This window comes from Monodon monoceros, unplaced genomic scaffold (assembly GCF_005190385.1).
Source record: "Monodon monoceros isolate NGI ecotype Baffin Bay Population unplaced genomic scaffold, NGI_Narwhal_1 Super_Scaffold_17, whole genome shotgun sequence".
NCBI lineage: Eukaryota > Metazoa > Chordata > Mammalia > Artiodactyla > Monodontidae > Monodon > Monodon monoceros.
The window spans coordinates 12,653,171-12,679,936 of NW_021703773.1; the positions used below are offsets into that span (position 1 = coordinate 12,653,171).

The 26,766-nt window shown below is 35.6% G+C and overlaps 1 protein-coding gene across 2 annotated transcripts in view; it reads right to left on the reverse strand.

Moving 5' to 3' along the window:
• The window catches only part of TNKS (tankyrase), a 177,642-nt gene that overhangs the window by 61,303 nt on the left and 89,573 nt on the right, over positions 1–26,766 (reverse strand). For both annotated transcript variants that reach the window (XM_029226259.1, XM_029226260.1), the window contains exons 6-9: positions 7,510–7,604; positions 5,969–6,035; positions 5,479–5,665; positions 1,160–1,281 (exon numbers count right to left, since the gene is read on the reverse strand). In XM_029226259.1, the coding sequence (XP_029082092.1) occupies positions 1,160–1,281; positions 5,479–5,665; positions 5,969–6,035; positions 7,510–7,604 (471 nt within the window). The remainder of the gene's footprint in view (positions 1–1,159; positions 1,282–5,478; positions 5,666–5,968; positions 6,036–7,509; positions 7,605–26,766) is intronic.

Sequence of the window (26,766 nt, forward strand, 5' to 3'; positions counted from 1 at the left end):
AGAAATCTATAACTGAATTACTCAATCCTTCAGTACGCTGTCAGCCACATAAATCAATATTTCTCAAGCTCTTTCCCAGAGGTACTCCTAGCACTACAGGAGAATAAGTCCATATGCCCAGGGACAGGTAAGAAGGTAACAGACTTGAAGGAGCTTAGAGGGAGAAGTATTCTCAGAAATTTTATGTTTTACCCTCTATTTATACAACTTTTATATTCAACTTCATTTTATATTCATGTTCGTATTAAAACTGAAAAAGTAAGAAAACTACGTACTAATGAACAGAATGAACACTCTAAAAAAGCAGGTCAGGTTCATTCTGTGGCTTTGAGTGTCTCCTGGCAGAAATGCTGTGTAGCTTGAATGTATCTAAACCCCAGCATGAGAGCCATATTCTGAGTATACATACAGTTGGCCTATTTTGGTTTGGTAACTCTTATAATGTTGTTTTTAGCAGGTACTGCCTAGAGTTTGACCCTTTTGTGCCAGATATAAAGAATGTTAACTGAAGCATATTTAGAGGTCTGTGATAGAAGCATCACTTATGCTTAAATTCTGAATTCAGGTATAATCCAACCAGCCCTATACCTGAAACTTAATGTGGTCAATGACAAGGAAAATAGAACAATCTTTCTCAAAGTACATTAGAAGAAAAAACATGAATAGTTTTAAAAATTTGTACAGTCTGGAACAAAAAAATTCCTAAGCATACCATTTTTCTATAATGAATGTAACAATTCTTTGACTACAATTGCTCAAAATGATGATGCACGTATCTTTGAAAATAATTTAATCGTTGATAGAAAGCAAATACGGTATTTATCTAGCAACCACAAGAAAAAGAAGATTCTATAGAGAAAAATCACATCTTGTATTTCATGAGAGCACTGGCCACAAAAGTACATTTGTTATAATACGGTTGGGTAAAGACAAAAGTAAAAATAATTTTCAGATTAAGGTTGAGCAAATGTCTATTCTCTCATCCATGAAAGCAATTATCTCCCTAACCAAATTTAAAAATCAATGCAACCAATATTAAAATGCAAATCCCTGGCACTTCAGATACTAAAGTTACCTTAATGTTTCTGAAATGAAAATCGTATTTTGCATTTGCACTACTATTACAGACCCAAGGAATGGATTAACAATAGGATCTTACCAGTGCAGTTTCATGAGACTGTGGTTGTTTGAAATTAATGATTTCCAAAGCAAGTGTTTTTTTAACTTTCGCTAGGTCTGCTTCTCTGGCTGCTTGTAGTAAAGAATGACCTTTAAATTCATCTGTTAATGAAATAATGGTTGACATATAAATATTTAAAATCTATAAAAATCATTAGCATGATTATAAATAAAGTAGAAAAATTATTAATTTTACACATTCCTCTATTTTAGCAACAGCAACAAATGACAATATGATGATAAAGGTGCAAAGGATGAGGGTGTAGGTCAATGAAAAATTTTGAAATAAGACTATTTTCTACTCGGAGTTCATAAAGATACTCACTCCACCAAAGTTTTAAAACAAGCAACCTAAATGTTCACCAAATAGAAACCAGTTAAATAATTTGTGAATACTTATCCACCGGAATACTTTATAACTCTTAAACAAAAAGATAGATCTATGTATATACTGACGTGAAAGTATATATTATTAAATGAAAATTCAAGTAGCAAATGAGGAGGACAGGCTGACCCTTTTTTTGGTACTGTTACTACTTCTACTGCCACCATAACTAAATATAACTAATGATATAAAAAAGACATTTAGAGAAATATTCACCAAAATGTTAATAGTGATTATGTCTTGACACAGAGAAGGGAAGAACTGAATTATGTGGGAAGTGCCAGAGTCTGAAAATTTTTCAAAGAACAGTTAATGTTTATTTATTATTTGTATAAGCAAGTAAGAGATTTTTAAAAAGGCATTTCTAAATTAATTGCATAAGCAAGAATCCACCACTGTTACTCATTAAAAGCAAATCATCTTATTTTCTATTTTACAAGGTTGGATTGTATTTTGATATGACTACTTATTAACAAAAAGCTGAACATTGTTCTAAAAAGATATAATGATATGTGACCTAATATGTTACATTAATTCCAGGCCTGCCTTTGCATCTGCCTGGTACTGAATTCTTTTTTTTTTTTTCTAAAGTAAGATTTTTTTTCTAGGTATTTGCCCATTTCATATAAATGTTTGATATTATCAGGCATAAAGTATTGACAGTATCTCTCAGGTTTTTTTAACTTTTTATTTTATATTGGAGTATAGCTGATTAACAATGTTGTGATAGCTTCAGGTGCACAGCAAAGCTGAGTCACTTGGCTGAATTCTTTCTCTTTTCCTTTCTCCCTTTCCTTTGAGGGACCCATGTCACTTTCTGCTCTTCTTCAAAAGACAGGAAGAAGGACTTCCCTGGTGGTCCAGTGGTTAAGAATCCACCTTCCAATGCAGAGGATGTGGGTTCGATCCCTGGTTGGGGAACTAAGATCCCACATGCTGTGGGGCAACTAAGCCCGCACACCACAACTACAGAGCCCACATGCTCTGGAGCCCACGTGCCACAACTGGAGAGAAGCCCGCATGCTGCAACAAAGAGCCCACCCACCGCAATGAAAGGTCCCGCATGCCGCAACTAAGACCCGATGCAGCCTAAATAAATAAATTAATTAATTAATCAATTAATTAAAAGGAAGGCAATTTTAAATAGAGAGACACACGGAGACACACGTGTGCACATACTCGTGTCTTATTAACTACTACTCGTCACTCAAGGTCTCAATTCAGATACTTGGATAAGCCTTCCTGTTGTTCCCCATTAGGATTCCTTCTTATGAAGTCCTTCGTACATGCCTTTAGCTGTATATCAGAGGACTTATCACACTGTCTTACCTGCTACGGTAGTCCCACCACCTAGCACAGTGCTTGGCACATAGTAGGTAGCCAATAAGTATTTATTGCATGAATGCTGAATATTTATAAAATAAGTCATGGCAGGTTTGGGGAAAAAACATCTTTATATAACCTCTTGTTTAGTGGTACTTTATCACTGCTAAATTCTTCAAAGTACAGGCCTATGAAACTTCAGAAATCCCAATTACCCTGAAAACTTAATATTTATAAAATGCCTTAAAATCTCTCTTTCTAAATGCATTTGGAAACAAGAATAAAAGCTACTTTTAGTATTTTCAGCTCCAGTGTGTGCAGAACCCGCACTATTGTGTTCAATTGGCTTCATGAAAACAACAAATAAAAAAGTAAACAAGAAAGAGCAAAAAAAATGTGTGTGTAATGAAAATGCTGTAACCACGCGTATGATCAAAATATTGTTTTTGTTTCCTGTATAATTTTCTTAAAAAGAATTCTGTCATTGTGGTTGCCTAGTATAAAGCAGTGAGCATGAGGATGAAAACTGGTTAGAAAAGTTCCAACTTTGTTACATCCTTTCCTTCAGATAATTCCTTGGTAGAATCTTATTTAATAAAATAAAGGAGATACTGAGAAGGTCGCAAAGTACTCTAATCAGGGAACTTCTTCCTTTACAAAATTATACAAATTTAGGTTAAATCTTAATGTTTACAGTGGAATCAGGCAGACCAGTGAAATACAACATAAAAACCCGTAACAGTACTCATAATTTACAAAATGACTCAAAGGAAAAAAGAAGTCAAATTGGTGACATGGGGATAACGCTGAGCCCAGGGTATAAAACTAAAAGAAAGAAATTAGAAAAAGATGTAAAAAATTAATTTTGAGTTAAGTTAAATTCAATTCAATAAACCTGCTGGGCACACAGCATGCACAATGCACTGTGCTAAGTTGGGGGCAGGCAGATACAGACCCAAGCACAATTACCATCAACACATTTTATTAGGTAACAAGGCATTGTATAGGTGCTAAGAAGACAGAATAATAAAACCAAAGGTCTTTCTAAGAATTTAAACTTCACTGGGGAGACAGAACGACACATAGAAAAATGCACTATATAATGCAAGATAACATATGGCAAGAGTCATATGAGTGGGAGAGAGAATAAATGCACTTCTACAAGGATTCATTGCTAAGACATCTGCCCAGTTATAATCTGGTTTGCGCTGGCCTGTAATCTAGTAGATGTCATCTGTTCCGGTACCAAAATAAGTTTAAATTTCCATTTAAACAAGATCAAAACTGCAAGGAACTCTTCCTGTTTTAACATAAACTAATTTACAATCTGTTTAAACTTAAATGATGTTTTCATTCTGACTATGCCTTTTTCTTAAATTATCATTTAAAGGTTTTCTCAGGTGTTTAAATCTAGTTATCTGATTCTTAGAATCCTAGATGTAAGAGAATATCAACCATGGGACAAATTAAAAATTAGGTAGGTAACGCCTACTTTAATTTAAACCTGTAATGCCTACGTATAGAATTAAATATATCTCAGTATTCGATATGACAACTAAATGTAATGTGGTATCCTGAATGGGATCCTGGAACAGAAAAAGGACTTTCAGTAAAAAAAATAAGGAACTCTGAATAGAGTACAGCCTTTAATTAATAATGTATCAGTATTGGTTCATTATTTTGACAAATGTACCATATTAATATGTTTATAGGGGAAACTGCATATAGGGTATAAAAGAACTCTCTGTACTATTTTTGTTAAGTTTTATGTAAATCTAAAACTATTCTAAAAGTTTATTTAAAAACATGCATATGTAAACATAGGTAATATGTATCAGTACCTGAGAAGATTACTTCCACCAAATCATAAAAATTATCTTATTTAAATTTGGGCAAGTGATTGCACTTGGGCTATAACACACATAAATAAAAACATGAATGTGCAACTTGCATGGCTTGGGAAATAGTGAGTACTCCATAATGTTAGATATCATCTATTACTACCAATAGCACAAGAATATAACCTCTGTGAGCTTAGAGATTTTTTCTGGTTTGTACACTGCTATATTTCAAGTTCCCGGAACATAGTAGGTATTCAATAGATGGTTATTGATGGACTCATCATCCTCTTTTATCTTTAAAAAAAGAAAAAGGAGCCTTACTTAACACATGAATTAGAATTAGGCTTCAATAAACACAAAATAAACATAGTATATGTATGTGAGGTTCCTGTAGAATTCAAAAAGAAAAGTAATGATAAGAAAAGAGGATAATAAACTAGTGAACATGTAAGAATAGAAGTCTATTATCTAAGTTAGACAAAACAACAGCCCTAATAACAAAAATAAGATATTCTAGGGACTTCCCTGGTGGAACAGTGGTTAAGATGTCACACTCCCAATGCAGGGGGCCCGGGTTCAATCCCTGGTCAGGGAACTAGATCCCATATGCATGCCACAACTAAAGAGCCCACGTGCTGCAACTAAGGAACCGGCGAGCTGGAACTAAGATCTGACGCAACCAAATAAATTAATTAATATTAAAAAAAAGAAAGATATTACAATTTACAACTTTAGGATATAAATACATACAAGTCAATCTTTCCCGGAGCTCAGGCGTTGGAGCCATATCCACGGCACTTTTGCCATGGCAGTTGACTAAAGTGGGATCGGCACCATGACTAAGTAACAAAGAGCAGACCTCTACACGATTCTTGGAAGCAGCCTCATGGAGTGGGGTAAACTGCCAGAGATCCATAGCATTAACACAAGCTCCATGCTGAATTGAGAAAAAAAAAATTAATGGTCACTAATCATTTCACTGGATCAAAAAAACTCGCTTATTTGACTGTAAATTTCAGTTATAACTCTGAAATGTCAACAATTGTTTTAATTTCTTTAATTTCAGCTTTTAAAAAATAGTTTAAAATAAGCTGAATAATTAAAAAATTTTAAGGCAATGGTGAACCTTAAAAAAAAACAATTTTATTATCTTAAAAATCTTGGCAAAAAACCCCCATGAAAGCTCATAATGAGTTAAAAAAAAAAGCAAATAATATTCAATATTTTTAATTTCTCTTACCTTTAGTAGCAGTTCTGTGACTTCGTAATGTCCATATGAACATGCATTATGGAGAGGAACAAGTCCACTAAATGGAAAAAGGCCAATTAAAATACTGACATTTCAAAGAACTTAGAGTCATTTATCCAAGACGTGCTAAGAAACAAAATCTAATAAATCCTAGTACAATTATGTTTAAAATATTTTGAAGTATTAAATAAGAGAATACAAAGCATAACTAATGCTCAACCTTTTGTATTTATCTTGTTTTATGTATGTCATTAATGATAAAAGCACCAATTAGAAAAGCATTTTGGTAAAAGGAAGAAGTGCATGTACTAATTGAAAATCGCATGCTTCATATAGTAAGTATATATAGAAAATACATGTTAACTGATAGTGAATTGAAATATTCCTACCATTTTATTTCACTTTCATGGTAATTTCCAGCATAAGAATTCAATATCCAAACTATTACAATTTGCATATCCGAGTTATCATTCTGCATGAGTCAAAGACCCTCTTTTTTGTGGTGTACTTATCTTGAGGACTCACCTATTGTACACCATCTGCTTTCAGACATGCACAAAGGAAAAGAGATTTACAAGAGCATCAGGCATTTGTGCCCCTATACTATGGGAACACCATTCACATGTGGCACAGAACCTGGCGCAGGCAAGAGAGAAAGAGCACCAAAAAGAGCAGATTTTAAATGATGGACTCCTCTTCTGAGAGCTGTCTCAAGTACTGAGCTCTTTCTTCTTGTCTATGTTTCCTGACATGGAGAGGGGCAAAGTGAACAAAAGCCTGCTCCAGGGCTTCTTTTCTTTATGCTGCTCATCAGTGTAATATGAACACTACTTCATCTGGGCAGTCAGGTCAATTATCTTTTAGATATTAAAGTGGCATAATGAGAAATGTTAGCCCATCACATAGGCTAGCAGACCCAACTCACATTTCCCTGGAGGTTAGCTAGGAAAGTGGTACAAAGGTTTCCAAAATGCACCTATTCATAAAATAAATGACATACTGCTTTCTTGGTTCCCAGACACCTCTCTCCCATATCAACCTTCATAAGGACCTTTTAGGTTTTCTCAGTTTAGATGGCCAAGATTTCATCAGGATAAAATCAGAATATTGTATACTTACGTATACTTATGATTTTAGTTTATTAGTAAGAGATGGTCCTTTCACACCTGATAAATAGGATAGTTATGTTACTGGATTATCAGAATTTTTTATTTATCTATCTTTCTAAAGTGTAACTTAAGAGTTGAAAAATAGTAATTGCAATTGAGAGAAACAAATTTTAACTTCAAATAATAGAATACAATAAAATTAAACTAATTTAGGAAATTGTTATGAGAAGAATCCTTAATTAGTAGGAACATGAAAATGAAGTCAAATCACTGTGAACATTCTTAAAATGCTACACAAGCTTGTAAGGCAATGGGATATAAGATTTTGTCTAGTGCTCAAAAACTTTACTGTATCAGATGTTGAAAACAAAGAGTAAATATCCATGAATGAAACCATTACAGGAAATACGCTGATACACGTACCCTTTGTCTTTTGCATGCACGTCAGCACCATGCTGGAGAAGAAGCTGAACGATCCGAACTCGGTTGTAGCCCGCTGCTAGATGTAAAGGAGTTGACTAGATAGAAAAGAGAAAGAAAAATGTATCCCCCCCTTCAGGTAAATAATTGTTGCTTTGGCATCTAATCTGTATTTATTTATTTAAAGACAATGAGTGTTAACATACATAGAAAATACTGAGGTGAAGTGCCAAAAATTCCTATTTCCTAACTGGATGAGAGACAATTCACTCATCTCAGGAGTAAATTCTAACATCAGTGCCATTCACCTACTTCTCCTACTGGTTTTTCAAGGCCTTCAGTTATCAAGCCCTACCCTACCTATTCCACATTATTTCTTAATTTCTTTCCATCATGGACCATTCCTACTGTTCTGGGAAGACATGTCGGGGCTCATATTGCTCATAATTGGAAACATTCTTCTTTATGTTACTTGCATCCTGTCCACCTTTCAAGTTCTAACTTTTCAATCCCAATTCTATCATAAAGAGCTAGCTGTCAAAATTTCTCTTTAATAGGAAAAGCTGAAAAGCATCTCTGAAGAATATTTGAAGAAGTTCTAGTGGAAACAAAAAAGACAATGGACCGTATTCATTCCATTAGGCTGCTAGCAATGGGTCAGAATTAATTTCCTACCTTGGATACGATGAAATATGCCAAGATAGTATTTAATTCTTCTATTTTATGTACTGCATATGCAGTATAAATACAGGAGGAAAATAAAGTTTCTTCCCAACTAATTTCTGCCACATTTTAATTTGAACCAAGTTATTAAAAGGTGCTCTGCTCACATATAATATGATAATTAAAATAATCAAACGTGTCCTCACCTTTTAAAAAAAATCAGAAATAACATTACTTTAATTAAAAGCTTCTCTGCAACCATAGCAATTTTCCCACCTCTGCTCATTTATTTAAAGTTTCAATACTGTAATGGCTTTTCACACAGGGTCTAATATACTTTAATGTACTACCATGTCTCATGTCTTCTATTTTGGGCCTTGGGATTTAATAAGATTTTCCATTTATTTTCTTCACATGTTTTGATACAATAGAATTACTTAATACTGTGCTATCTATTACTGCTTTCAAGGCACTCCATACATTTTATATGTTCTGACAGTCTCTAAGTTTAGGAACTATTTTTGAGCAATACACAGCTAATAATGAGATCAGGTAGTTTGGAAAAGAGTCCTGAATAGGAAGTCAGGAAACATGATCACAGTCCTGGACTTGTGGAACTCTGAAAGTTATATTACCTACATAGCTCAGCTTCCTCACATGTAAAATGGAGATAAAACCACCCATCCTAGCTATTTCAAAAGTTCATGAAAAGTTTTCTCCCACATATACCCACATACCTTTAAAATGTAAAATGCCACATAAAAACAGATGACTAAAATTTCTGAATCATCAAACAAGCAGCCCATCCAAGTTTCTGCCTTCAGACACCTGTCAACTTACTGTAAATGATACCTCTAGGGACTATCAAATTATTTTCAGGGCTTATTTTCCCCATCCTTTAACATTTTAAAGATGTTGTTTCACTATCTTCTGGCTTGCATTGTTTCAGACTAGAAATCTGCCTACATGCTATCTTTACTCCTATGTACATGTGATTTTTGTTCTGGATATATTCATAATTTCTCTTTATCACAGACTTTAAGAAATTTGACTTGTGATGTACCTTGGTACAGTTTGTTTTTTTTTTTTTCCTTCTTTTTTTGGTGTATGTGTGTGCTTGGGGTTGGCTGAGCTTCTTCGATCTATTATTTACAGTTTTCATCAAATTTGGAAAACTTTCAGCTATTATTTCTTCAAATATTTTTTCTGCCCTCTCTCTTACCATTCTCTCTTTTGGGGACTCCAATTGTACAGATGTTAGGTTGTTTTCAAAGCTTGTGTTTAAGCTTTGTAAGTAGGACCAGAGCAGCCTTTGTTCTAGGACTAATTTTCCCCTTCTACTGAAGCATTACCCTTTTGAGTACTCTATGATATCTAATGAATTATGAGGTTTGTCCTTTCTGGCTGGTGGCAACAGAAATGATTAAAGTCTCTGTGAGTTGCTAGGATTGTTACCTCTAATCCTTTTGGGTGGTTCCTTTATCAGCCTCAGGTAGTTTCCTCATATCTGTATTACTCAGTACTCAGCTGAAGATAGTAAGGGGATCCTTTGCAGCTCTCTGGAGCTCTCTTCTCTGTGCAGCTCTCCCTTCACTGGTCCTCCACCTTGCTAACTCTTGCCACCTTGGTCTCCTCAATCTTCTAATTCCATCTTCTCAAGTCAGGGAAACCACTGGGTGCCTCCTGGATTTTCCCTCCCTGCATCAAGGCCTGGAAATTCTTTCTAGGCAGCAACCTGGAGCAATCACAGAACTCACCTTATTTGATTCCTATCACTCAAGGATCACTACTATGTACTGCCTGATGTTCAACTTCTGAAAACCAGTTTCATATATTTTATCCAGTTTTTTTTTTTTTAATTGTTTCAGGAAGGAAGGTAAATCTAGTTCCTGTCACTCCTTCTTGGCCCACTTTCAGGGCTGAATTTGACTTTAAATTGCAGTTGGGAAGCTTCCTCAAGAGACAGTAACTGCTTTGGATGAATGGTCAATGTGTCAGTAAGCTCTCATAGGACAGAGCTGACATTTAATATTATAATGAAAAGGTGACAATTGCATTGCTGATGCACAAAAAGATTTTCTTTTTTCGTATTAAGTATCTCTTCCAAAATTTTATTTGTATATAGTTGGGTAAATAATAGTATTTATTTCTTATTCTTGAAAATAAACTAAGTCCCTAAATGAATGAATACATATACACACACACTAATTGTTCATGTAGAAGGCCAAAACAAAAAATTATATCTAGTTTCTGGATTTAAAAAAATCATTATGAGACTAAAAATTATCTATAATGCTTTGAAAATGGTAATATAATTTTTAATCTGTATAATTTTAAAACTTATATAACTCAAATAAACTAGAAGGCTCTGTAATTGAAATAGTAGAAAGTGATAGAAGGCCTGAAAAAGAGCAGTTGTTAAAAAATGAAGTTGAGGAGTGAGTGTCAAAAACTATTAGGAAGGAGAATTGCTACAATCTGATAATTGATAATAAGTAGTAAGGGATATAGCAGCTTCCAGTTTGGAAATGTCAGTGATAGAGGAAGGAAAAGAAGGAAGAAGGGAGGGAGGGAGAGAGGGAAGAAGAGAAGGGAAGGGAAGGGAAGGAAAGGTAACCCAAAGGGAGAGAATGCGAGGTTTGGGTTTATTGTGTTTGAGTGCCTATACGATACCCTAGTGGTAATGGGACTAAGAATGGAGTTTTGGAAAGATCACTCTGGTTACTCAGTAGAGAATAAACTGGAGAGGGAGGGCAAATCTGACGACAGGAAGATCTGAATAGAAGCCTGCAGGACTAATCTAGGAGGGAGATAATGACAGTGTCAGTTAGCAAAATGGTAGCAGCATCTAAGTAGAGGTAGTTGAGCTATGGGAGTGGATGAACTCACAGGGAGAGTGAGTACAGAAAAAGCAGGATGAAACTTTCTGAGGAGTCATTCCAATGTGGATGCTAACTGTGCAAACTAAATAGTATCATTGGAAGGCACATAAAAATCTGTGAAATGCCTGCAATAAATTTGAGGAAATGGTAAAAAGCGAAAAGAAGAAGTACAAATTGAGAACAAACGATGATTTGAACAAGCTTATACTACTAAGAGTCCAGGAGCTTTTCCTCTAGAAAAAAATTTATCACTAAACATTATATACTAAATGCTATCTTCTGATGCAAAGCAATTAAAATCATGTGATCTAGTGAATGGTTACCACACAGTGCCAACTTTATACCTCAACTACCAAATGGCATAGCAACGATAAGAGTAATTTTCTAAATGCTAGGATAATTAACAGAGTGTAATTTTGGTTTGGAAAAAAAAGGAAAGCAGGCCCATTTGTAAAATACTCACACGTTACTTGATAATTTTGTGTTGGCTGTAAACTAGCAAACACAAGAATCAAACATTTAAGGCATCACTGTGCACAAGACAGCAGTCACTGTCAGTTTACACACCTCATATTTATTCTTAAAACAGATTTTTTGTTGGGAATACTTTAAAAGTCAAACATGTAGAGCGATAAAAAGAATAAAATAGGGGGTTTCCCTGGTGGCGCAGTGGTTGAGAATCTGCCTGCTACTGCAGGGGACACGGGTTCAAGCCCTGGTCTGGGAAGATCCCACATGCCGTGGAGCAACTAGGCCCGTGAGCCACAACTACTGAGCCTGCGCGTCTGGAGCCTGTGCTCCGCAACAAGAGAGGCCGCGATAGTGAGAGGCCAGCGCACCGCGATGAAGAGTGGCCCCCGCTTGCCACAACTACAGAAAGCCCTCGCACAGAAACGAAGACCCAACACAGCAAAAATAAATAAATAAACTCCTACCCACAACATCTTCTTTAAAAAAAAAAAAAAAAAGAATAAAATAAAAAACATGTAGGGTGATAAAGTATGAAACAACTGCAAATATAAAAACTCTATCAAAAACCCATCTTAATATTATTCTGCTGTAAGAGAAATGTTATTACTAATATTTTCATATTGTAAAATGTTTACAGAAAAAAGAATCCTTACTTAAATAAATCTCATAATTCAAAGTTTTCTTCTTGGAATCAGGCCATAGGAAACAATAAACTTATATATATACATTTATCTTTGATTTTTATGATACACATTTGCAGCATACAATAATGCATTAACTTATCCTACACATACATGCATAGTTAAAATAGGAACAACTGACAACCTGTTATAAAACTGTGGATGCAACTTTAACAGAAGTGCAGGCAGCACAAAATAAGGAAGTGAGTGGAGGCTTTTAAGCCTTGGGTTTGCATTCCTCCTCTGCAAAATTTACAAGGTATATGGCTTTGGACTAATTTCTTAATGTCTCTGAGCCTTGGTTTCTAATATCTGTAAAATGAGAATTATAATTCCTACCATATAAGGCTATTTCATGCATTATAGATAACTATATAAAGCACCTAATACAGTATCACATAGAAAAAGCTCAACAAATGGTGGTTATTACTTATTATCACCTTATTAAGTATCTTAGAAGTTATTTCTTAACGGTCATTTATCAGTCCTCATCTTACTTTACCTATCAGCATCATCTGACATAGCTGAGCACTTCTTCCTTCTTGAAATGTTTTCCCCTTGGCGTCTAGGACACCTAGGTACCCACACTTCTTTTCTGGTTGCTCCTCACTTTCTTGACATTGGAGAACTCCAGGACTGTGTCCTTAGACCTTTTTTCCTCATTATCTACACTCACTCTTTTGGTGATCTCATGCAGTCTTGGGGCTCTAAACAACATTTATATGCTGACAACTCCTCAATTCTATCTCCAGTTCAGTCTTCTTTGCTGAACTCCAAACTCTCATAATCTAACGTCCTACTTGACATCACCTTACGGATATACAGGAGACACTGCATGCTTATCATGTTCAAAACTGAGCTCTTAGTATTCCCTCCAAAAGCTACTCTGCAGAATTTCCTATTGCTGTTAATGGCAACTCCATCCTTTTAGTTACTCAGGTCAAAAACTTTGATAGTCTTTCTTGATTGTCATCTTTCTCTCACACACTATGCTCACTGCATCAGACTATTTCTGTTGGCTTTATCTCCAAAGTCTCTCCAGAATCCCATCACTTCTCACCACATCTACTATCACTATCCTGGTCTAAGCACCATCCTCTCTCAGCTGATTGGTTGTAACAGCCTCCTTGCTTCCAGCATAATTCTCTGAGAGCCTACGAAACATAGCAGCAGAGTGATCCTGTTAAAATGTTAGATGTTCCGGTCCTCAGCTCAAAATCTTCCAATGGCTCTTCATCTCACTCTAAGTAAAGCTGAAGTCTTTATAATGATCTAGAAGGCCACAGACAATCTCTCATTACTACCTCCAACTTTCTGACCTCATCGTTCACTCTGGTTCACTCCAAACAGCTCAACTGCCACAATTATTAATTTGCTAAAAAAACTAAAGGCCTACAAATAACAAAATATTTTCCCACTTAAATTTAATTTCACACATGACTCCTTAACAAATCCAAACAATGGAAGACAAAGTATTCCTAAGGATTAAATATCAAAGCAAGAAAATTCTATAGATACACAATGCAGCCATCACCTTTGGAAGACCTATATTTTATTATGTGCCTAGAATATCAAAATTTAATTTCCAAATATTTTTTTCCTACTGAGCAAAGAAATCATGAAAACTACGTCTCAAGATTTAAATGTATTATTACATATTCAATCCTAAGGGAATTTTAGCATTTAACACCAAACACACATGGCTATCTCACAAATGACTGCTGGGTACTGGGGAAAGGTTCCTCAGTTTGTTAGTACTGAGAAAGCTTTTGAAGTTAACACAGAGACAGAATATCCCAATCTTGACAGCACTTCTCATCTAAGAAACATAAAATATTATAAAAATTCTTAATTTCTTAAGACTATTATTATTGTTCTATTTTTACAAAGTACAGGCATACCTCAGAAATATTGTGGGTTTTGTTCCAGACCACTGCAATAAAGTGAATATCGCAATAAAGTGAGTCACAAATTTTTTGGTTTCCCAGTGCATACAAAAGTTATATTTACACTATGCTGTAGTCTGTTAAGTGTGTAATAGTGTTATGTCTAAAAAAATGTACATATCTTAGTTAAAAAATACATTATTAAAATGCTAACCATCATCTGAGCCTTCAGCAAGTCGTAGTAGTAACATCAAAGACCACTGATCACAGATCACCATAACAAATAGAATAATGAAAAAGTTTGAAATATTGTGAGAATCACCAAAATGTGACACATGAAGTGAGCAAATGCTGCTGGAAAAATGGCGCCAATAAACTTGCTCAACGCAGAGTTGCCACAAATCTTCCATCTGTAAAAACACAGTGTCTGAGAAGTACACTAAAGCCAAGTGTAAAACGAGGTCTGCCTGTACAAAATTTGGGGCAATCCTTAAACAAGATTTTAAAATGAGATTCCAAAATACCAGTACTCCAGATAAATATCTCCTTTCCTCTTATTCTGTCTTTGGACACTACGACGCTACTTTTGCAACAAAAAGTGGTCACTAAAAAGATTGCCAAAGACAGTCTTAAAACTATTTGCCACAATCTTTTACTGTAACACTTGTCATGAAATCATATAGTTAAATATCTATGTGTCTGTCTCCTCTAATCCACTGTGAGCTCATTGAGAATGAACAGCATATCTTAATTTTACGTTAGAAGGCTTAACACAGTGCCTCATACTAGTAAAAAAAGAAATGAAAGTTATGGTTAGCTTTTGATTTACGTTAATAAAAGAGAACAGGGGATATGAATAATCCAGCTTGGTGAATTTGATTTTGAATTTGTGTGAAAGATTTACACCACATTTCAACACAGTCCTGTGTGATGTTTGAAGCGTTCCCTAGGAAAGAACAAAACCACAACTGAGAAGCCAGGATGTAAGTCATCAGAGAGCTGCCTAACTTCATGATGTGTAGTGTACTGAGGTTTTCTTTAAGATTTCCACTTTGACCTAGATCAAATCCTCCTGAATTTTTCAGATTAGGGTGACCAATTCATCCTGGTTTGCCCGAGACATTCTTAGTCTCAGGAAACCCACGCATCCCAGGCAAACTGGGACGGTTGATCACCCTACTCTAGCTAGGCTTAATGCTGAATGAGTTTCTTGGTTTCCGGAGCTGTCCCAAGTCAGAAAGTAGCGTGTGTGTCTGTGTGTGTGTGCCCACCTGCAAGGGCACACATGCATTCAGAATAAGGCAAGACTTACTACTTTACCAAATCAGGAGAAGAATCATAAAATTTTATCATCTGCTCAGATCTTTCAGTGTTCACCTGAACATCCATGTACTCATCACCCAGATTCAACAATCATTTATTATTAAGGCTTCGTTACACTGGCTTCTGTTATCTCTTTTATTTTCCCCACTGAAGTATTCTGGAGCAAATTCAAGACACTACATACTTCTGTAGGTGCCTCTAAAAATTATGGGCAATTTCTTAAAAAACCCCGATATTATTACATCTAATAAAATAGTGGTAAATCTTTGGTATCACCTAATGTCCATGTCAGTATTCAAATTTCCTGTCTGTCTCAAAAACTTTTAAAAGTTCATTTGCCGGATGTCAGGAAGAATACATTTCGTTATTGGGCCGTTATGTTTCCCCAAATCTACGACAGTCTTTGGCCCTCCTTTCTTTCTTTTTCTACAATACTGACAACTCTCCTTCTGCAATTTGCTTTTCTTCTCTTAAAATATTAGCACATAGAGGTCTATCTTATTCTCTGGATAGTATTTCCATTGTGTAGCTGCATCGTAATTATTTAACCATCACCTTATAAATGGACATTTACAAATGTTCCAGCTCTGCTCTGGTTATCTTAACAAAACACATCTCATTCAAACTTATCATTTGGTTAAGATAGATCAGTGTTCCCTTCTACAAATAAAATACTGTATCTGCCTTTAATACAAAACTCCCAGGAAGATATAATAACTGCATAATCAGAGCTTATTAAATTTCTTTTAGGCACAGAGACATGATTAATCGGCTTGTGAGGTACAGCTAAGAAGTTCTTTGAGACAGTGATACTTAAATCAGAATCAAGCCAAATTAAAAGCTAGAGAATCAATACGGGCATGAGTCCATGGAAATAAATATATCTCATCACTGATGCCTGTCTTTTGAAGAGGTATTTTAAGTAGTACCATAATAAAGATTAGACAGTCTCCTTGAAGTTTCTCAACTCTTGGGCTATTATAATAATTTAAAAGAGAAACTATCTGGAGAATGAAAATTGATGAACCAAAGTAGAAATAAAATTTTAAAAAGATACTTTATTCACACCTTCCCCCCAAACTATATCTCTTTTAACTTGTCTCTTCTACAGAATACACTTTACTAGATCCTCTAATAATAATGACTTCTTTCCCATTATGAGTCTTTTTTTCTGGTCCTGGCATTCTTGGTCAACAGTTCTCTAAAGCACAGTGCCTAGAGCTAAATACACCTAATAATAGATACAGTCCCATCACAGCAGATTAAATCAGGACTAGTTTCATAAATAGACATATTACTCCTACAACCTAACAGTGTTTAACGTATTAATGTTTTGAAGTCACTATCTCTGTAATGGGAGGGAGTTGGGTAACAATAGTACTGGCTTCCTCACAGTGTTATTTTCTGGCTAAAATGAAATAAAACATATAAAAACATTTTGAAAATACCAAGTATTTTATTGGAATAACAGCTAAAATCTACTGTGTACTTTCTATGTATTAACTTGTTTACTTTACACAACTACTACCAGAACTAGAAACTATTATTATCTCCATATAACAAATGAGGAAACTGAGAAACAGGGGGGTTAATACAGCAAGTTAATAGCACAGTCAGAGATCATATGCAGGTAAGTCTGACTTCAGAACTCTCATTCTGCCTTCCTTCCTTTCCTTTGGCTGGGCACTTTGGTTCTGGATAGTATGTTCAGAAATGGATCAGTATGGCTGAGAGGCAGGAAGAATTACTCTTGGTAGGCAGGGATTACTTTGGTAGTTCTGACTCAACTCAGCACTCAGATCAAACCCTATCAATACTGAGAGTATGACCATACTGTTGGATGAGTGCCCCAGAAAGGTAGGACTTTTTTTTTTTTAATTTGAAGTATAGTTGATTTACATTGTTGTGTTAATTTCAGGCATACAGCAAGGTGATTCACATATATATCCTTTTTCAGATTCTTTTCCATTATAGGTTATTACAAGATATTGAATATAGTTCCCTGCGCTATACAGTAGTAGGTCCTTGTTGTTTATCTATTTTATATATAGTACTGTTAATCCCACATTCCTAATTTATACCTCCCCTGCCTCTTCACTTTGGTAACCATGAGTTTGTTTTCTATGTCTATAAGTCTATTTCTGTTTTGTAATTAAGTTCATTTTAGATTCCATTTTTTAGATTCCACATATAATTTGTATCATATATTTGTCTTTCTCTGTCTTACTTCACTCTAGGTCCATCCATGTTGCTGCAAATAGCATTATTTCATCCATTTTTATGGCTGAGTAATATTCCACTGTATGTATGTATGTATCTTCTTTATCCATTCATCTATCTGTTGATGGTCATTTAGGTTGCTTCCATGTGCTGGCTATTGTAAATAGTGCTGCTATGAACATTGGGGTATATGTGTCTTTTCGACTTAAAGTTTTCATCTTTTCTGGATATATGCCCAGGTGTGGGAATACTGGATCATATGTTAACTCTATTTTTAGTTTTTTAAGAAACCATACTGTTCTCCATAGTGGCTGCACCAACTTACATTTTCACCAACAGTGTAGGAGGGTTCCCTAGAAATGTAGGACTTCTTAACAAAAGAAGTTATTTAAAATAATAAGCATGAGGACTTCCATGGTAGCGCAGTGGTTAAGAATCCGCCTGCCAATGCAGGGGACACCGGTTCAAGCCCTGGTCCGGTAAGATTCCACATGCTGCGGAGCAACTAAGCCTGTGTGCCACAACTACTGAAGCCTGCGCGCCTAGAGCCCGTGCTCCGCAACAAAGAGAAGCCACCACAATGAGAAGCCCGCGCACTGCAACGAAGAGTAGTCCCTGCTTGCCGCAACTAGAGGAAGCCCAGGACCAGCAACAGAGACCCAACGCAGCCAAAAAATAAAATAAAATAGGGCTTCCCTGGTGGCGCAGTGGTTGAGAGTCCGCCTGCCGATGCAGGGAACACGGGTTCGTGCCCTGGTCCGGGAGGATCCCACATGCCGCGGAGCGGCTGGGCCCGTGAGCCATGGCCGCTGAGCCTGCGCGTCCGGAGCCTGTGCTCCGCAACGGGAGAGGCCCCAGCAGTGAGAGGCCCGCATACCGCAAATAATAATAATAATAAGCATCAGGGGACATGGAGGAATAACAGAATATTGAAACTGGAGAAGAAAATTTACCTGCTTCTTTCCTAGTGCTGGATTTTTCTATGTATCTCTAACAGTCATTTGGTCTTTTCTTGAACTAAATCCCTCCAATTGATTCAACTGCTTCTTCCAGAATAATTTCTTGACTATCTTCCTGGTCACCCTCTGACTGGTCAATATCCCTCCTTAAATTGTGAAACCCTAAGTTTGGTGCTAAATCCAGATATGGTCTGGCTATGCATTCAAGCAGAGCCAGATGACAACCTGTCAGCATTAGAGTAAAGCTTCCAACATTGCACTGGGAGGTTGGACTAGTTGGCATTTAAGTCCTCTTCCAAATAAAGTTCTGTGAGGTAGAATAATGATTGATATTTTAGTCTCAAAGAGTATGCTTTTCCAAAGTAACATATGTAGTCATCTTTAGGAAGGAAACTAAGGCATTTGAAAATTTGTAGAATTTATGAAATATCTCATAAAACAAAATTTCTGTACTTCAATTGCCTTATATAGTAAAAGTTTATTTTTTAAAATGAGTCTATAAAGGACTATCCTTACTTTAAGTCTTATGCATGGGGAAGAGAAGGATAGCGGAAAGGAAATGAACAGACAATAGAGAGCGGGTAATCCATAGGGTAATTTTGTGAGAGTAAAGCTCTGAATGCCAACTTAATTAAATTTTAACTCAACATTATCATTGTGGAAACTCCAAGGGGATTCTTCAACAGCCAGAAATTTGTGTTTCTCTTTTTCAGCCTCAGAATCAGCTGAAGAATTGAAATGTATGCATGAAAATGAGTTTCTAGCGTCCTCTCATAGGGTTTATATAGGAAAGAAAAAAGAATGCTTAACACTTTCAGAAGGTGCAACATTAATGTTGCACTGCTTAATGAGAAACAGCTGGCAGACTTTATGGACATCAAATTTCTTGGTCTGACAGTAACCTGATGTCTTATACTTTTCAAAAGAAAAGTTTTCACACTACTCAAATCTCACATGAATTCCTTTTTATAATTAATATTTACAATCTTAGGTTTTCAAATCTAAACATCAAAGATTCTAACTAACGTTCAACAGATAGATGACTTATTCTGGAAGTACAAGGAAACAAGTCCACCAATTGTCATTTAAAGATTATTTATGGGGAAATCATTCCACGTTAGATCCTTGGACAGTCATTTTAACTGTATAAGCTAGAGAATGAGAAATTCTGTTATCTGATTTTAGTGTGCTTCAGAGCTCTAGGGCTTGGGAGACATTCTGTTACCTCAAAGTTCCTTCAGTGATCGAGTCCTGACATTTCTGAGTTTGCACATGTGAATTCAGCAGCCAAAGGCAGCCAGGAGCAGAGGTCTCTAGCTCTATTCCCTGCGGAAGCCTCCTTACCCAATTCTAATGGGTATTGAACCCTCTCAGACACTAGGAGATTACTTTAGGGGAATTTTTATGGTATTCAGAGTAGGGTATTACCATGTTACTATTGAAAGATTAAAGCATCTTTACAAAAGGAAAATCAACATATGAAGTATTTTATATTTAGTCTATTTCCAAATTTACTAATTTGACTACCCAATATGTATTTCAAATAATTATGCACGGTATTTATAGTGTTTTTAAAGTTTTACTATTGATGCCATTCTTAGCAGAGAAAGACATTTTCTTATTAGTCACTGAAAATAGCCTTCTTTTAAAAAGGATATTAAGATTCTTGATACTTTTAGAAATTTCCTTTTATAATTCTAAATTAATTAAGCAAGTGAGAGAATGGATGAATATGCTTCGGAGGTGGGGGAGGGGAGATTTCCTGAACAATTATTATACTTCTTTAAAAAAGAAAAAGAAAGTAGCATACAAAAATAACCAGGTGAGTATGTCTGCCCTTCCAGTTTACATGTTGAAGACCTGACCCTCAACATGATGGGATTTGGAGACAGGGCCTTCAGGAGGTAATTAGGGCTAGATGAGGTCATGAGGGTAGAAGCCCTCATAATGGGATTAGTGCCCTTACAAAGAAGAGAGAGCCAAGAGCTCTCTTTCTCTCTCAGCAAAAAGGCAGCCCTCCACAAGCCAGTATGGTATGGCAGCCCGAGCTAACTGAGATACCAGGTAACTGGTACACAATGAATTAAGAAATTGTTTATGTTGTTTATGTTGTTTTCACATTATGGCCAAACAACTGTTTCTAATAATACCAATTCAAAGCTACAGATAATATCAGAGTTCTCAAATCCATAATGAACTCTCCACTTTTTGCTGCCTTTCCTTAGGCCAGAAGAGTTTCTGACATCAGACTTCTTTTTGTAACTAAGCAAGCCTTTTTCACATACTAAGGTTCACCCTTTACTAAAAGGATTTAAAAACTTTTTGCGGAATAATCTACTGTCAACTGACATTCACTAAACAGTTTAAGCCAGAGAGACCATAATCAAATCATAATCATTAGAGGGCTATTTTTTTTTTTTTTTTTTTTTTTTGCGGTACGTGGGCCTCTCACTGTTGTGGCCTCTCCCATCGCAGAGCACAGGCTCCGGATGCGCAGGCTCAGCGGCCATGGCTCATGGGCCTAGCCGCTCTGCGGCATGTGGGATCTTCCCGGACCGGGGCACGAACACGTGACCCCTGCATCGGCAGGCGGACTCTCAAGCACTGCGCCACCAGGGAAGCCCTAGAGGGCTATTTTAAAATATCTTTATTATGTAATAATTAATAAATAACTATATGTAAATAACACCACTCACAATTCCACTCACTGAAGAACTAGGACATCAACAATAGCATAAAGTGACCTTCTGTGTTTCTACCTGATCTCCTATTCCCTTGCCACTCTGCCAGATGGATGTTTTTCAAGCTACTGCTGCAGCTGTAATCTAACCTACCCTATAAAGTCTGGTATACTTGGAGAGTCAGAAGAAGCACTTTAAACTTAGATTCTTACAATTTTAAAAGGATATACTGAAATATCACTTTTGTAATTTGGCTTCTAAATCAAATTTTAATAATGAATCATATTCCCAGCAAAATGATTTAGTACTCGCTCCTTTTTTATCCCTCAACTAGTCTAATATTGAAAACTGCAGGAAACTTGTCGTTTTTGGATATGAGTATAGGAGAAACCGAAGTTCAGAGGAGGGTGGCTAAGCTAAGCTTAACTGAATTCCTAAGTTTTACCACCTGCTTTTTAACACAGGTCCCTTCCTACTAAAAATTCTTTTCTCAAAGAGAAAAACAGAACATAGTTGGCATGGGTACTAATTACCCTCACCAGTAGACATGTCATGCTTGACAAAATAGAGACTGTTTTAGTAGTAGTGATTCCCTAATGAAAAATAAAAAAGACATTTTCAGCCCTTATTGTTACACAATGAATATACACATGCATAAAGATTTTATACACTATATCCCAACGTAAGCAGGCAAGAAAACTTGCTCCAAGGGATTTCTGCATTACCGTTAAGACATGCACTGTTCAGCAAGATGTACTTTAAAGAAGTGATTTGATTAGATATATAATTAAACCTAAAGTACTTGAAGAGTTCCCTAATGCACACTTACTGCATTTTGACCTTCTTAAAATCCCAAGTAACATCTAAACTATGAGCCAGAAAAGCTGGACACTAAAAAATGGTCTGACATTTTATCTACCAAGATGTGGCAAGAACAGAGGAGGATGATAAAGGCCACTAAAGGCCACAGGGAGCCACGCATGGGCCCTCAGCTAATGCTAACACTTTCTTAAAGGGGAAAAAGGCTGTATATAAACTTTATTCCAGATACCAGGAGTGTTTTATCTGCCGACTCTTACATAATCCAAGTCTGTATTACTTACTCTGATGAAAAATAAGTAACAAAATACATAACAATCTTAAAATGTTAGAGTTGAAAGGTAAATTGGAGCTCATGTGGCCCAAAGCCATCATTTTTTAGGCTAAAAGACTGAGAACTCAGAGATATAATAAAACTTGCCATGATCACATAGCTAGTAATAATTTTAGCTTAAAACTTGGGTCTTCTAGCTTCAACTTCCTGCTTTTTCCTACAACGCCATGACCCATAAAAATGTGCATAAAATTATTTTTTGCTTTCTGAGGGGAAAAAAATCTTAAATTGTAAGATATAAATACAAAGTAATTGAACATATCAAAAGAAATAAATATGTTTGGTGATTTGTTTAAAAATCTTCACTTATTCTTCCAAGCAGCTGTGAGAGAACCATTTTCAGTAATCTGCCTGAGAAATGACGCAAACTTTCTTGACCAATAGACAATATGCATTGAGTTATACTCAATATTTTCTTATAGCAGGGGTATTTCAGTTAGCTATTACTACATAACAAACCACCCCTAAAATGGTAGGTTACCTGGGTGGCTCTTCTGCTCTACGTGGTATGAGCTAGGTGTTAGGACGATTGGTGTCACCTGGAGGCTGGACTGGACACTCAGCTGAGGCTAAAAGTCTAGGACACGTGGAGAGTTAGAGTCATCTAGAGCCTTAACCAAGCTTGGTGGGTCTTTGGCTAGAGGCCTCAGTTCTTCCCCACATGAACTTCTCCATACGGCTGCTTGTGCTTCCTCATGGCATGGCAGCTGGGATCCAAGAAAGAGTATTCCAAAAGCAAGAAACTGCAGCTACCAGGCCAATTCCAAGGGCTAGTCCTAAACCTGGCATGGCATCGCTTCTACTTCATTTTATTCATCAAAGCAGTCCCAGGCTTAGTTCACAGTCTGTGTGGGAGGGGACTAGACAAGAGCATAAATAATGAGAGGCCCGGTTCATCGAGGGGTTGTCAAAGTAACAATATGAGGACTGTTAAAATCCTGTTCCAGCAAAATATTTAGAGAAGACTTACACTGAAGGAGGGAGGTATTAACCAAGAATACTGTATTAGAATATGACAAATTCACATAACCCTAAAATTTAAGTATAAATTGCAAAAACCATTGCATTAATCCTACATATTCTTTGTGCTACACTGGATGTGCTCTATGGAATTCAAATGAATGTTGTGGCATTATTTTCAGCTGGATATTAATTTTTAATAAATATATTCTTAAAAAATGGGTATATGTATCTTATGAACACACTTCTTAATTTATAAGCTGCAAAAATAAACAAATTTATTAAATGTGATGTGGGGTGGGGAGGAGACAAAGACCAAGTTCCAAGACAATTAATTCGATTGTATGCTTTGTAGATTACCTGGTAACCTACATTTTATCCAAATGCCACCTGGGACTGAGCTTGGTAATAAAGACAATTTAAGTGGAGAAGTGGGGGATGCAGAAGTACTCAGAAGTATGTATGTGTCCATTCTAAATACGCTCAAAAGCAAAAAATGTAGCAGAGGAGTAGGGATCTAAGTTTCTGAAGTTCTGCTATGTGCTACATTTATCACATTATTTCATTTAATCCTCTCAAATGTCTTGTGGAATGGGTATCATTATCCCCATTTAGTAAAGGATACACTGAAAACTGTAGAGCCATAGTCACACACTTAGAAAGTGGAAGAGCAGAGAACAGAATCCATCTGTTTGGCCTCAAAGCCTATTTGCTCTTTTGACTATATCACATAGTTTTTTATGGTATCTACAAGGCATGGTACTAAATTCTACTTTATTTCTGATTGATCTCTATTAAAAAATAGTTTTTAAACACTTTACTGTTCTCCATTTCCAGAGTCTTATTCATTATTAACTATTTTATGGAAGCAAACATTTACAAAGTAGAAATCTGACATTTAGAGAAACTCTTCAGTTAATATTTCTGAATTTAAATCATGCTCCTCCAGTTGCCTTTCATCTAAATTTGTGATTTCTTACAGAAGAGCATACATGTCTAAATACTAATGCTTTAAAAATAAAAGAGCAAGAAAAAAAATCTCACCTTAAATCTACACTTTGTATCACAGCAAAAGGAATCATATTTGTTTTTTAGGCACTGGCTTCAATGTCCTGGATTATGTCTTCATCATTCTAACAATTTTGAGCTCCTTGTGAACCAATACCATTAAACACACAGTTATCTCCCATGACACTTAGCACAGTGACCTATACATGGCATGTATTGAGTGCTGACTGAATGAACAAAAGGAGCAGAAAGAAACTACTATAACATTGAATATTTTATAATAAAAACAAAATTCCAACCAACCATTAGTTACTTTCAATATTTGGTGACATACAATTACAGCAATAGTATGCATAGTAAATGCATGCAAAGATACATATTATTTCTATTTAGGAATATATACAGTAATGCCAAACTCCAACCTATTCCTTGTTATAAGGAGGGCATAAATTTAGGACATTTATTTTGGAGGGGGATAAAGGCAGCCAGGAAAGGGACCTAAAAGAACTCTGAGGAGGGCTGAGTGTTGGAATAATCTGAGATGTATTCAAATACTTATTTTCATTCATTGTAAAAAGGTATCCTTATAAAAATTAATATTGCAAAACAAGAGACGACCACCATCTCAAATTTATATAGCAAACAAGACCAGAATATTCGGATAATTGCTAACAAAATGTCTGATCATGATAGAACATGCTGTAAAGAGAGAGCAAAGGACAAGACATCTAAGTTTGAAAATATAGGAATTACAGAAAGGAAGCAATCTGTTTTAAGGACCTGGTCGCTGAAATTCAAAATAAGAAACTATGGAACTCTATGCCTAATCACAATGGGCAGGAGACAGAAGAACAATAAATTATATCTATGCCCCTATGTTTCTAAAGTGGCCAGCATTAGAACAGGTGTGTAATTGTATGAAAGTAGCATTTTAGAACAAAACATTACAAAAAATGTTTCTGCCTTTGCTTTTTAGGGAAAACAACAACACCTGGAAATTTCTAGAGCAGTCAAGCTCTGCTTTGATTTACATGTCAAATAAAAGCAAAATATAACCATGTAAGTTACTTAAAACCTTATTGGTACTTCACTATTTTCAGATTCTACAGGTTATAAAAACAAATGTCTGTGGGAAATAAAAATTTTAACCACTGAGTTATTACCTAATGGGATAACCATCAGGTCACAGTACAGAATTAAGAGGCTATTTAAATTTACACAAGCCCACGTACCACTTGGAAAAGGAATGCTGACGTCTAAACCCCTCACATATATCTAGGCAATTTCTCCACCCACTAGTTAGTGTATAAGGAGCATTGCTTTTCTAAAAACATTACAAAATTGACACTTCCATGGACTTTTAAAATTTACAAACCAGGAATCGTAGTAAAAACAGTGACAGGCAAGGATTCAGTTAAGCATTGATACAGTCATTTAAAAACCTGCTAAAAATGAATTTGATTCTGCACTGTGTTCTAAAATGCAAATTCAAGAAATAAAACTTCATATACCTGACTAATTTATTATACACGTAAAGTACCTGTATCCTCTTGTTTATATACAATCTGACTTCCTAATTCTAGATAAGCACATGCTAATGGCCTGGAAAAGTACTAAATATATAAGATCGACTTGTAATTCAGCAGCTAGATTTGCTTACACATCCTCTTGATATCAATAGCAAGAAAACAAAAGAGACTGTCATAACTAAAGAATCTTTTCCCAATCTCCATCAGCACCCACAATATCTACCACTTCACGGCTTTACTGCAACTGGCATATCTAATAAGAATTGCTCTGTGCCATAAACAAGGGTAATACCTAAATATGAACATTATTCAATTTTAAACATGAAATTTTATTTGCATTCTGATGAACAATTTTGAATGATTTTTTATGTTATATGCATAGCACCAAAACCTAATAAACGCTTAAGTCTAATTTTCTTTTTCTATCTAATTTGAGAAAATTGATAATCTAAAAAAGTATAGGAGCACATTTTGGAAAATTATGACATTATTTATATGTTGTGAAACCTTCAGTATAATAGTAATATTTGAGACATGTACTTAAAAATGTTCTACACATTAAAATATATAATCCTCCCTTGTGGTACAATTACTCAAAAATAAATTGATAAAATAATACTAGTAATAATATATAATAACAGAAAATATACAATTCCCCATTCATATACTTCTGAGTTAATTTTCTAACTGGCAAAGAGCACAGATGATTTTTTTCACTCGAAGGATAAAATTATGTTCATCTGGGAGCATATTCGTAGCCTAAGTTTCTGCTACATGCAAAATGCCAGGCTTGGTCCGGTACAAAAGAGAGCTAATAGCCAAGTAGAAGAAAAAGATACGTATGA